At 41.9% G+C, this 13,107-nt stretch overlaps 1 protein-coding gene across 1 annotated transcript in view; it reads left to right on the forward strand.

The window, feature by feature from the left end:
• The first annotated feature begins 230 nt into the window (after positions 1-230).
• Positions 231-13,107, forward strand: part of SHQ1 (SHQ1, H/ACA ribonucleoprotein assembly factor) — an 89,301-nt gene continuing 76,424 nt past the window's right edge. The window contains 4 exon segments of the mRNA XM_024746985.1: positions 231-480; positions 4,312-4,376; positions 6,040-6,162; positions 7,159-7,319. Of these exon segments, the coding sequence (XP_024602753.1) occupies positions 338-480; positions 4,312-4,376; positions 6,040-6,162; positions 7,159-7,319 (492 nt within the window). The 5' untranslated portion in view covers positions 231-337.

The raw sequence follows: 13,107 nt of genomic DNA on the forward strand, positions 1-13,107 counted from the left end.
GTTCAAATCATCTCTAAGAACCTCCAAAGAGGCTTGGTGGGTCTAAGGCAGACTCTAGCCCAGGTTCTTCCAAGTTATGCCCTGGGTTCAATTTCTGCGCCCAAAGGCTCATTCACCACTTTCCTTCTCCACCTCCCCTCTAACAGCGTCCCGTCTCCACGGAGATCGCCGTGGGGCGGGACTTCCTTTCTCACGCACGAGCACTTCCGCCTCGAGCCGGAAGCGCCGTGTCTAACAGAAGGGGCACCGGAGCGTGGGGACTTCTTGGAGAGTTTGAGCGGCAGGACTGCGACTGCTGCGAGAGTGACCGACTTGGGCACCAGAGTCCGGCGTGGTGATGCTGACCCCGGCGTTCGACCTTAGCCAGGACCCCGACTTCCTGACTGTCGCTATCCGCGTGCCCTACGCCCGGGTCTCCGAGTTCGACGTCTACTTCGAGGGGGTCGACTTCAGGTTCTACGCCAAGCCGTACTTTCTCAGGCGAGTTGCGGGTGCCTGGCTCCGGGAAAAGCGTGTTTTGGGGATTCATTTATACATTTATTCACTCATTAAATAACTGCTTATCGAGAGAGGATGAAAGAACAAGAGAGCACTTCTCAGCATCACGACTACGTTTTCCCGAGGTCCCTGCAGCACGTGCTGAGGAAGCGAACTCTTCCAGGCGTGCGTTCTGGATGTTGCAGAAGCTCATCCTTTCTTTTTTTTTTTTTTACATCTTTATTGGAGTATAATTGCTTTACAATGGTGTGTTAGTTTCTGCTTTATAACAAAGTGAATCAGTTATACATATACATCCTTTCTTAAACCTTCTTACATCCCCGCCTGGAAGAGATTCCGGAGCCACTGTAAAACGTGGAGTTTGGGACTATATCGCCTTTCCATTTTCTGTCCTGTTGCCCTAGTTCTTGTCCCTTTTTCTGTTTTCTTTTCGCTCTGCTTTAGTCGTCCTTGCCCTGGGACAGCGCGCGCTGACTTCCCAGCTGACCCGTCCATTTGACTTTTCTCAGTCCACGTTCTGTTCCCTGACCTCTTGGCTGACCGCTCCCTATTCCCTGAAATTTTCGCCTTCTTTGGCCCCACCGCCGCCAAAGTCCTCTCGTTCTCCTACCTCCTCGTTGTCTGCTTCTCTGTTTGGTTTTTGCCCCCTCATTGTGGTTGTTGCCCCCCAAGCCTCAGGGAGGGACCTTCAGCACTTGTCTGTTTGCATTTTTCTCCTTGAAGAACCGTAACAGCAGTTTGCAGCTAACCCCTTCTCCTCCCCTTTCATGTGGCGGGCAAGCAGTGCGAGGTGGCGGGTTAGGTACTTGAGTGCATTGTCTCATTTTACCTGGACAGCGATCCTTAGAGATAGGCATTATTATTAGCCCCATTTTAGAGAGGACACAGCCAGATTATTCTTACTTAACATTGTCAATACCTTGTTCTCTCCTTTCCGCCAAGGGAAAATCCATTCTCCTCATCTTTCTCATTCCAGCCTACCTTTCCTGCCCAACTAAGTACTTTCCCAGCACAGACATTGTTCTTGAGTTGAGCTGGTTCCTTCACTGGGCCTGAACCAGTTTTGCTCAGACATCTATTAGGCCTTAACTTAATCCATCTATCCGAATATATTGCATTTCCCTACTTCTTCACTCTTTCGTTCTTTTGCTTGATTTATCGAGCTCATGGTATATTCCAGACTCTGTTTTTGGTATTGGGGATGTGGTGGTGTCTTACGTAGTTTTCATTCTAGTGGGGAGAGAAAAACAATAAACAAGTAAACATATAACTACAAATTGTGGTAATTTCTCTGAAGGAAAGTAAAGTGCACTGATAGAGAATAAAAAGGAGCCTGGGTTTATACAAAGTGGCCAGGGAAAGCCTTTCTGAAGAGGTGACATTTAAGCCAGAACGTGAAGAATGGGTAGAAGACGCTGATGGTGTTAAGAAACATTTATTGACTTTTTACTTCAGGTTACTGCTTTATGTAAATTATCTCACTTGATTTTAGGACAGTCCTATAAAGTAGGTTCTGTTATTTACCCATGTTACAGATGAGAGTGCAGAGGCTCAGAGAAAAGATATCAAATGAGATAGGATTGTAAAATAAATACAATACAATAAAAATTTCAAAATAAAAGCCACTTGCTTAAGTTTGGGAGTTTTGATGAAGACAAAGTAAGAGGACGTGTGAAGCAATTTAAAGAGTAGTTTTAATACAAATTCATCCATTCCTTGGGTAGCAGAGGCTCGGGAGTTGTGGGTCTGAGCACACTTAAAGTTCTGTGACTTTTAGCAAGTTATTTAGTCTCAGTTTCCTAATCTGTAAAATGGAACTAATATTAGTGATCTTAAAGAGTTGATGTGAGGATTGAGATAATACATGCATGATCCTTATTACTGTGCCTGGTAATTATGTATTCAATAAATGGTGGGTATTATTATTTATTAAGAGCATCTTACTGTTGCAGTTACCTGCTGCTAAATAACCAAACCTAATGGTGTTAAACAACAATCATTTAACTCCCTCTCCTGGTTTTTGTGCCTTAGGAATTTGGTAAGGGCTTGGCTGAGCTGTTCTGGCTTGAGGTCTTTAATTTAGTTGTAGTCACATGGTGGCTAGACCTGGGACAGGAAGGGCTGAAGCAACTGGGGACTGATAGGGTGGGTGGAGGAGGGAATCTCTTCTCGAGTGGTCTCAGGACCTCCCTGTGTGTTCTGTTTTCATGGTCTAGTTTGTGATTCCTTCAGGGAGTTGGACCACTTCCATGATACCTGAAGGTTTTAAGGGCAGATATTCCAGGGAGCAAGGCAGAATCCATGTCATCTTTTATAACCTAACCTCAGAAATCACAGTGTCACTTCTATATTATATGGGTTAAAACAGTTCCAGAAGCCCACTCACTTTTAAGGGGAGGGGACATAGATTGCACTGTTGGGAGGAGTGATGTGAGATGGACCATCTTTGGAAATACAGTTTGCTACAGTATACCAGAGATGGATAAAACCTCACCCCTGTCCTTGAGGAATTGAGAGTCTAGTGGGGAAGGCAGATCTGTGAGTGAATATGATTTCACCATCACGCATTATGAATTTAACTCTATAGTTACAAAGGGTTTAGGAAAAGGGAGATGATAATAATAGTTTACATTTTCTGAATGCTTGCCTACTGTACTAGCCACTAAGCTTTTTGCATTATCCTTTCTTCCTCAGAGTAACCCTAGGATAGATTCTGTTATTTTTCCCTTTTTATGAATGATGAATATGAGCCTTGAAGTTAATGAACTTGTACCAAGAAAGTTACAGAGCTCGTAAATGGCACAACTTGGACTTAAGTCCACAAAAGGACTTAATTTAGATTCTGAGAGTAAAGTTAGTGTTTGTATGCATGATAACAAACTAATTTATTCGTAACTGAATCTTTAGGCTGAGTTTAGAAGAGATTTTTGTTTGGAAAATGTGTTGTAGCTTCAGGAAACATTGGGATCAAAGGTAGGTAGGTTGGAAAGCCCCGGACCTTTTGGGGTCTGCCAAGTTTGATGATGATGATGATCATGATGGTGATGATGTTAGAATAGGTGGCATGGAGGAGGGGGGTGTGGGAGGAAAGGAGGTTCATATTTTACGTTTGGAGTGGAATGGAGTTGGCCTCATGTAGTACTGGTGAGTTTAAATTGTCTAGTCAGTATCAAGGCAGCGAGAGAAGCTTTTTTAATAGAAAAGTGACAATCAAATTTCTGTTTTAGAAGAATTCTTTTGGGGCCTCGGTGGAAGGCTGACTGACCCAGAGTAAAACTGCAAACAGGGAAATCAGTTCATGTCCTTCAGTAGGAAAGAGGGGGAAATCCCCATATAGTATTAATGAGATATGAGAAAAACCCTTTTGCTTTCTGCCTTTTTTTGTACTACTTAAAAGTAGTAATTTGCCCAATATAAACAGTTGGTTTTGTTGGTTCTTTATTCTTTCTCATTTCTTGATTCTTTTTTTTTTTGGAAGCTAATTAGTACACTTTTATTGAGCCCATGCTGTATCAGGCACCAGGTATATAAATAACTCCCACTAGGAAGGGAAAAAACTGTAACAGTAATGATATCTAATATTTATTGTGGCTTTTCTTTTTAAGTGTTTTATCAGTGACAACGCCTATTCAAACAGAAAGATGAGTCATCTCTGATTTCTTCTTAGCTAGAGAAGAAATGTAAGTTATTTAGTTTGTAAAATTTAAATGCTAGGATTATCCTTTTAAAATTGTTGATGTTTACTATCACGGATGGTCCCTTATGATGCTTTGTAATTTAAGGACTTCATGAGACCTTTTATTAAATCTGCAGATTAACCCTTCCTGGAAGAATTGTAGAAAATGGAAGCGAGCAGGGATCCTATGCTGCAGATAAAGGTATTGCCTTTGGAATTTTTGTTAGTTTTTTTTCTTTGGATTCTTCCTGTTGGAGTAGTTAAATAATAATCTCATGTACTACGGGGACCTTTAGGTGTATGGCAAGTGCAATCTGCCCCTGTCACTCTTTATCGTTTCTTAATGTCCAGTGCCTGTTATTCATGGATTTTTAACAATTACATTTCCTCAGTCCTTTAAAGTACTTCACAATATTCTTTAAAGTAAAGTTCAATTGGTCATATACTCTGGCTTTGCTTTCTAGAAGTTTTATTTCCTACTTCTCCCTCCATTTAGTAAGTTAGATTGTTGGAGGTGACTGATTAGAAAAGATGTGGATGATTTTTGTAAGTTGTGAGTCGAATGTTTCTTTTTCTTTTTAAAAAAATTTTTAATTAAAAAATTACAGTTTTTAAAAATTTATTTTTTAATTGAAGTATAATTGATTTACAATATTGTGTTAGTTTCAGGTGTACAGCAAAGTGATTCAGTATATATATTCATATTTATATATATATATGTATTTGTATATATATTCTTTTTTCTTGTGCAATTTTCAATCTTAAAATTTAATTACATGTAGGTGAGAGAGAAACTGTCCATAGGGGGCATTTAAAGGCTGATTGAATTTTCTACTCCTAATTGATAAGCCCTTCATTTCAACTCATCTTGAAACCATTTATTTTCCTTCTGTAGAAACCACTGGATTTTCCTTTGTCACTGGATCTGGAGTAAGAATAAACTTGTGTACTGTTGTGTGATTTATTCAGTGACTATTTATTGACCTCAGTGAACTAGGGTAAGGGAGGAAAGATGGGATGAAAGAGTTAAATGACAAAGTTCTAACCCATAGCACAGTATAACTAATGTGGTAATAAAGTATAATGAAACTGCCTTTCTAGGTAGTAAATCTGCTTTTAATTGCAGTAAGTTGCATACAGGAGTAAAGTTATTAAATCTTGAAAGTATATGGGGGTTTAAGAAGGTTGTATATGTGGAAATATTTGGGTTTAGTTGTAGCTGATACATTAGAATATGGGTTAAGTGCACTGAAAGAGGTAAACTGTTTTAAAATGTAAGAGTAGTGAATAATGTAATCCATTCATAGGCAAGCCTAGATGAAGCTGATAAACCCAGTCAAGGAAAGAAAAGGAGTACACAGATGGAATCTGGGTCTGCGTTAGACAGACTTTAGGGATATATTTCTTGAGATATCAAGAACTTTATCAAGCCGTCATTGCCTTATTTAAGATTTCATGTATATTTGAAACTGCTGCTGTTCTTCATTGGATTAAGTATCCTGATTTTCCCCCCCAGTCCAGAAATAAATCTTATGAGTAGCTACGGGTAACCCTAAGCTATTGCCTTCTCAGGCCATTGCATTTTTGACTTGAACCTTTACTATTATAAATAGGTGAAGGTGATATTGGGTAGGATTTAAGCATTCTGTGGCTTTAACAGATTAATTTCTCATAGAGGTGACAGCTGAAACAGTGGTTCTGAAAAATCTTGTTTGAGCCTTTTTCACTAACTATATAATAAGGGCGTAATTTTGGAGCTCTATGTAATAGAATTACAGTTTACCAAGATACCTGTTTCTTAACTGTATTTGTGAAGTCTTTGAATTTTTAAATCTAGCTAAGCATAAAACAAATTTATCTTTAAGGAATTTTTACCATTCGATTGCCCAAAGAAACTCCTGGCCAGCATTTTGAAGGGCTGAACATGTTAACTGCTCTACTGGCACCAAGAAAATCCAGGACTGCAAAACCACTTGTGGAAGAAATAGGTATGTTTATTGCCTTTGGGAGGAAATACAGGTAAACGAATATTTGGAATGCTGTGTGTTTCTAGGGGAAAAGGGATATAGCAAATAGGAAATTGGAGAAAATACTTCAGGTGACAAGATAAGGAAGTCATGTGACACCATGTGAAAATAGTTCATTTGCTGACACATAAGTTAAAGACAGAAACAACTCTGTTGAACCTGTAGGTCAGTCATGTTTTGGGACGAATTGAAATAGCATCTCTGTGTTTGGCAAAATATTGGCCTCTTGAGCTAAAATCAGAAGGTTACAATTCAGTGTAGTAAATATAAAGTGGACACTGCCTAGGTCAAGAAATGGAACGTTTCCCACATCCTGGAATCCTACCCTGGTTATTTCACCCTCCTTACTCTCCAAGGTAACCACTACCCTCAGTGTAGCCTGGTTTTGAATTGTATATATAATTCATACGGTAGGCGTTGTTTGCTATCTGGCTTCTTTCACATAACATTTTTGTGAGATTTATCCACGTATAGCTGAGATATGTTTTGCTTTCATTGCATTTATTATTTATGCATCCTGCTACTGATGGAACTTTGGGTTGGCTCTATTTTTTTTTTTTTTTCGCTAATAAGATTAGTGAGACTAGGGGTGGGCGAAATAGGTAAAGGGGATTAAGACATACAAACCGCCAGTGACATAATAAGCAAGCCACAGTGATGTAATATACAGTGTAAGGAATATGGTCAATAGTAGTGTAGTAACTTTGTAAGGAGACAGATGGTGATCATTTCATAATGTTTGCCAATGTCAAATCATTATGTAGTACACCTGTAATGAACCTGGTATGGTACATTAACTGTATTTCAATTAAAGAAAAAAAAGAATAGCGGGGCTATTCATATCCTTATACGTGTCTTTTGGGGGCATGGGCAGGCATTTTCTTCCTATACTTTTTCTTCCCCAGGTTGTACCTAGGAAATCCAACGCTTTAACAAATTAGTATTTCGCACATTTAGGTGCTTCTGAGGTTTCTGAGGAAGGAGTAGAAGATGACGATGAAGAGTTTGATTGGGAAATTGAACAGTCCCCCTATGAAGAGGTACCAGAAAGTACTTTGAATCCGGAGTGCCACTATGGGTTTGGAAACTTACGCTCAGGAGTGTTTCAGCGGTTACAGGTATGTTTTTCTAAAAGACTTTGGTATATACCAAGGGTTTTACTATTTGCGTATTTTAATTTCAGTTCTGCTTATACCTGGAGGTTTTTTATGAAGATTGTAGGAGGTGACGTATTTAGAGCACAAACCACAGCTCCTTGTACGTAGTCGTTACACGGACGTTCACTCCCTTCCGTTGCACTGGCTGTGCTGCCCAGTCTCACTGCACTTACACATGGAAGGTGCCCTGGTCTCCTTTTTTTTCCACTTCATTTGCTATTGTAGACTTGAAGTTTCCAAAATACAGAACAGAACCCCTCTCTCATCATACTTCCTGAAAAGCTTTATGTTTTATACCTCTAAAAAATGAAAATCGTATACTTGTGGCTTGATGTCTCTTCTGTTTTGTATGTAAATGAGACAGAATATTCCTGGTGAGAATGGGTTTGTGGCTTTTGATGAAATTGTTTAGTTCTTGATATACAGTAGGCACTTCTGTTTATTTACTCTTGATGGGGGTTGAATGTAATCTCTTGTTAAAATCTGATCGTTTGTCAGTTAGGCTAAAAAGGAATGACATTACTCTTTCTGTTCCTCAAACATTGTAGTAAATTCTACTTCATGAATGAAATGGAGTTTCTGGATTATTTTCTATTTGTACTACAGAAAACAACATAATGGGGTCTTAATTTTTTTTAAATGAAAGAAATGGTGGCGAACAGTTTTTTATTTTAACTTCATCCCTGTCTGGGTAGAGGATGTTAAACCTGCTTAGCATGTGGTTTATTATAGTAAGACATATTTGAGTCTGCTAAGGAAAGTTAAAGGACCTATGTTTTAGTCCCACTCGTACCTCTGTTTAGATTTCGGGTGCCGGCCAGTTATTTGACCACAAATCAGTTTTGTCTGCTCTTTGTAAAATAGGGATAAATTTGCTCACCTACTTTATAAGGCCATTTAGAAAATTTAAGGAGATGCTACATTGTGAAAACTCTCTGACAAAAAGAATAGGATGCTAGAAAGACCTCTGCCCTTGAGAAATATAAAATGCTCTCAAGACTCCTTAAAGGGAACAAAATTGGGAGTTACTTAAGAGCAAATATTGCTGATGAGATACTTCGTTCAGAACCTTATGTTTTTCTGCTGAGTTATCATTTCTCTGTATTCTCTCTCCCTAATCACATTCCCAGGTCATCTCTGAGGTAGTAAGAGTAGAGTCAGTTTTTTCTACAGCAGAAACTACAGCAAATGGATCTTAATTGTTCGGCTGAGAGTAGTATTAGTCAGTCTATTTTGGGATTACCCGTCTAAAGCTATAAAGGAATGAGAGAGAGAAAAAAAAAAAATATATATATATATATATTCTTTTTCAGATTCTTTTCCCTTATAGGTTATTACAAAATATTGAGTATAGTTCCCTGTGCTATACAGTAGGTCCTTGTTGGTTATCTATTATATATAGTAGTGTATATATGTTAATCCCAAACTCCTAGTTTATTCCCCCACCTAAGACCTTGCTCTGCTAGTAAACCAGCTAGAGGAAACTGAGACCACTATTGCATAAATAAGAGCTTAGAGAACATCTGTTTTAAAATGATGTGTTTAAGAAACCACTGTTTTCTCAACTAGTGAGAAAATGTTTTCTCCCAAGTTTATAGTTTCTCTGGTGCTGCCTTTGGATGAGAAAATATCCATAGAGTTTTGCTGACTACTCATACTTTACTAGTATTTTTAGTCTCTTTCCACCACCAGCCCTTTAAGTGAAATATAGCTTCATTTTTCTCTGACGATAAAAGTGATACGTATTCATTTTGAAAGTACAGTATAACAAAGAAAGTAAAACATCATCCATAATTCCAATACCCACGTATCTTCTCTGAAGTGAATAATTTAACCCTTTATTGGGGGAGAGGGTATAGTCCTTCATATTTTTTTTCCCACCAGCCATTTACACAGGGTTGGCTTGTGAGCATTTGTATTTTATACTGATACTGAGATGGAAATAAAAATATGTGTGCTGAAACAAATTCTCTGTCACCCCCCTCCCCATACAGATGCGTGCGCGTGCGTGTGCCCTCTCTCTCTCTCTCTCTCTGTCTGTCTCCTTTCTGAAGTTGCTGCCAGCCACAGGGCGCCTTTGGAAAGCTGCTCTGGCTGCTCCAAGTCAGGGCTTCACAGCAGGCTCCTGGTGACTGTGGCTGCCAGCAGCAACAATCCTAGAGTCTCTGGTCTTTAAATAGCTCTCCTAGCAGTGACCTTAGCAATGCTTTCAAAACAAAGAGAATCACTTTCACCCTGCTGTAGTGTGTCATTTCTCATCCTCTTTTCTTCCTTCCCTTTGGTTGACAGATGCCTTAGGCTGATTTCACTACCCCATGCTAACTTCACTTTTTAGTTCCAGTTTCTCTTGAGGGTCCAGTGGGCACAGGGCCGCTGCGGATGACCGTGCGAAGGACAGGCCTGGGCGGGGCTTGCACTGCTGTGGACGTTAACGTTCTGCGGGGCACGAGCTGCGCAGCTGTGTGGACGCCCTGAGTCTGGAGGCTGGGGGAAGAGGGGGAGAATCCTCTTCTGGCTGTTGAATTCTCACTCCCATGGGAACAGGGGCCTTGCCTGTATGTTTATTTCCAGGTCTCCAGCACCCAGAGCAGCGTCTAGCCCAGAGCAGACCCTCACACGCTGTTTGCTGAATGAGCAGTTTGAAAGTGAACACCAGGCAGGGTGCTGGGGGTACAGTAAGCAAAAACACAGACCAGATCTCTGCCCTCATGGGATTCTAGTGGAGAGACAGATAGTAATCGTCTAAAGGGCAAATCAACAAGATAATTTCAGATACAAGTGAAGGACAAGGGGGTGATGTGAGAGCCGGGGCGGGGTGGTGCTGTTTTGGCCAGGAGGCCCCGAGAAGGCCTCTTGGAGGAGGTGACATTTGCTGAGTCCTGAATGACGAGAAGGGTGCTGTAAGCGCAGAGACTCAGTGCTCCAGAGATGGCAAGAAGTCTGGTGTGTGGCTCCTGTGTATTTGGGCCAGAAGGGGAAGGTAGGAGATGAGGTTGAAGTACAAGACAGCAGGTAGATTCTGCAGCGCTTTGAGCCATGGTGAGAGTCTGGGTTTATTCTTGGTGCAGTTAAGGTTTTGAAATGCCTGGGGTTACTTCGGTCCAGTTATCCTCAGAAATGTGAGTCTGAAAGATTATACCCCGTTGTTGACCTTGTATCTGGTCCAGATGAAATAATGAAGCAGGACATTATAATCCTCCCTGGCTCCCCAATTTTTTTTTTTTTTTTCTTACTACTTGCAAGTGAGGCAGCTGAAGAGGAGGGAGGGTATGTGCTCTCAATAGGAAGTCAGCGCCTGAGCCACAGGGAACAGCAGTGGAGCCAGGAGTCAGAGATAAAGAAACTGACGTTCTTGAATGATCACACCCTGTACTTAGGCCTTGCTCATATTAGTTCATTTAACCCTTCTAACAGCCTATGGGAGACAGAATGCTGTCCCTCACCCCTGCCCCTGATGTCCACGTACTGACCCCATGTACTAAGTACATGGCGAAAGGGACTGCGCACATGTGAAGAGGCTGAGGATCTTGCGATGGGACGATTATCCTGGATTATCCAGGTGGGCCCTGTCTAAGCACAGGGTCTTTACGAGAGGGAGGTCAGAGAGTCAAAGTGAAAACAGAGAAGCAAGCGCATGATGACGGAAGCCGAGGGAGAAGGAGCCTTGTGATGAGGGGCTCCTAGGCCAGGAGTGAGGACAGCCAGCCTCTAAGGTGGAAAGGGCAGAAAAGCACACGGTCCCGCGGAACGTCCGAAAGGGAACCAACTCTGCCTTCGCCTTCGTTTTAGCCCAGTGAGACTGACCTTGGACTTGTGACCTCTAGACCTCTACGTTTGTGTTGTGTTAAGCCACATTTGTGGCATTTCGTTACAGCAGCAAGAGGAAAGTAGTCCCAGCCTTGTGACGGAGGCGTGTCTAGTTTGTTCACAGTGAGGGTGCTGAGGCTCAGAGAGGTTGCACAGTTAGACTGGACCTGGCTTTTAAATTCAGAGTTTGTCTAACTCCAGAGTCACAGTTCTTCTACCTCATCAGGCTGTTTTCAGAAATGTGTGTGTGTCATGGTGGGCAGGAGGCAGGGAACTCCTTGGGGCTCGAAGGAGGAAACAAATCCAGGGACTGGAGGCTGCTGGGGAGAGGGACTTGGGGTCCCTGGGCAGGAAGCAGCTCTGAGTATTCATCCAGCGGAGGAGAGTCCTGCGGACACAGCACCGTCCTTGTCTCCCGCAGGGCCCGCTTCACCGCCCCTCCTGGCTCTGTGGCTGAGGAGCTGATGCCAGGCAGGTAAGGAGGCAGAGAAGCGAGGAAGAGTCCAGGCTGTCCTGCTCAGGGGAGAGGTGCTTCTGATGGGTGAAACTAGAGCTCTGAAAGCGTTTTCCCATGGAAGCATTGCTGCACACTTGTGAACTTTGTATTGTGAGTGCTCTATTTACAGTTTATTTTGACTTGAATAAACTTGCGGGCTGCCCCGAGAATCTCTGTTATTTATCATAGTATGTCTATAGGAAAATACATTCTGAGTCTTCCAAAAGTAAATTGTAAAAGAACTTTTGGAATGCAAATTTTCCTAAGCTTGGGGACAGCCAGTGATCTGATTTTTGCCCAGAATGTTTGTACTTAAAAGTATTAAGATGTTCTGGATGTGACTTCCAGAAAGTTCCCTGGGCTCCTTCATTGTACTAGAATGTGCTTATATTAAATGTTGTTGATGTTACTTGAGCTCAGTGGATTGTGATAGGGATGAGAGATTTTTTTTTTTTAAGTGCAGAAATTATGATTGTGTGGGGAGTTCTGTATCCTAGTCTTTCCCTGGCCGATTCTGTGTAGCTGGTTTCATTGTAGTGATTTTGCTGTGCTATAGCTGCCGACTTTAAGCCTGGGTATTAGGCACTAACCTACCATTCAATTTACAAGTCTGTTCTAATGGTTTGCGTCCACAACTGTCTACCAACTTATTTCCCTTGAATCGGCAGGCGGACTCTAAACCACTGCGCCACCAGGGAAGCCCCTGGACCTGGCTTTTAAATTCAGAGTTTGTCTAACTCCAGAGTCACAGTTCTTCTACCTCATCAGGCTGTTTTCAGAAATGTGTGTGTGTCATGGTGGGCAGGAGGCAGGGAACTCCTTGGGGCTCGAAGGAGGAAACAAATCCAGGGACTGGAGGCTGCTGGGGAGAGGGACTTGGGGTCCCTGGGCAGGAAGCAGCTCTGAGTATTCATCCAGCGGAGGAGAGTCCTGCGGACACAGCACCGTCCTTGTCTCCCGCAGGGCCCGCTTCACCGCCCCTCCTGGCTCTGTGGCTGAGGAGCTGATGCCAGGCAGGTAAGGAGGCAGAGAAGCGAGGAAGAGTCCAGGCTGTCCTGCTCAGGGGAGAGGTGCTTCTGATGGGTGAAACTAGAGCTCTGAAAGCGTTTTCCCATGGAAGCATTGCTGCACACTTGTGAACTTTGTATTGTGAGTGCTCTATTTACAGTTTATTTTGACTTGAATAAACTTGCGGGCTGCCCCGAGAATCTCTGTTATTTATCATAGTATGTCTATAGGAAAATACATTCTGAGTCTTCCAAAAGTAAATTGTAAAAGAACTTTTGGAATGCAAATTTTCCTAAGCTTGGGGACAGCCAGTGATCTGATTTTTGCCCAGAATGTTTGTACTTAAAAGTATTAAGATGTTCTGGATGTGACTTCCAGAAAGTTCCCTGGGCTCCTTCATTGTACTAGAATGTGCTTATATTAAATGTTGTTGATGTT

This window comes from Neophocaena asiaeorientalis, unplaced genomic scaffold, assembly GCF_003031525.2.
Source record: "Neophocaena asiaeorientalis asiaeorientalis breed wild unplaced genomic scaffold, Neophocaena_asiaeorientalis_V1.1 scaffold130, whole genome shotgun sequence".
Classification (NCBI taxonomy): Eukaryota; Metazoa; Chordata; class Mammalia; order Artiodactyla; family Phocoenidae; genus Neophocaena; species Neophocaena asiaeorientalis.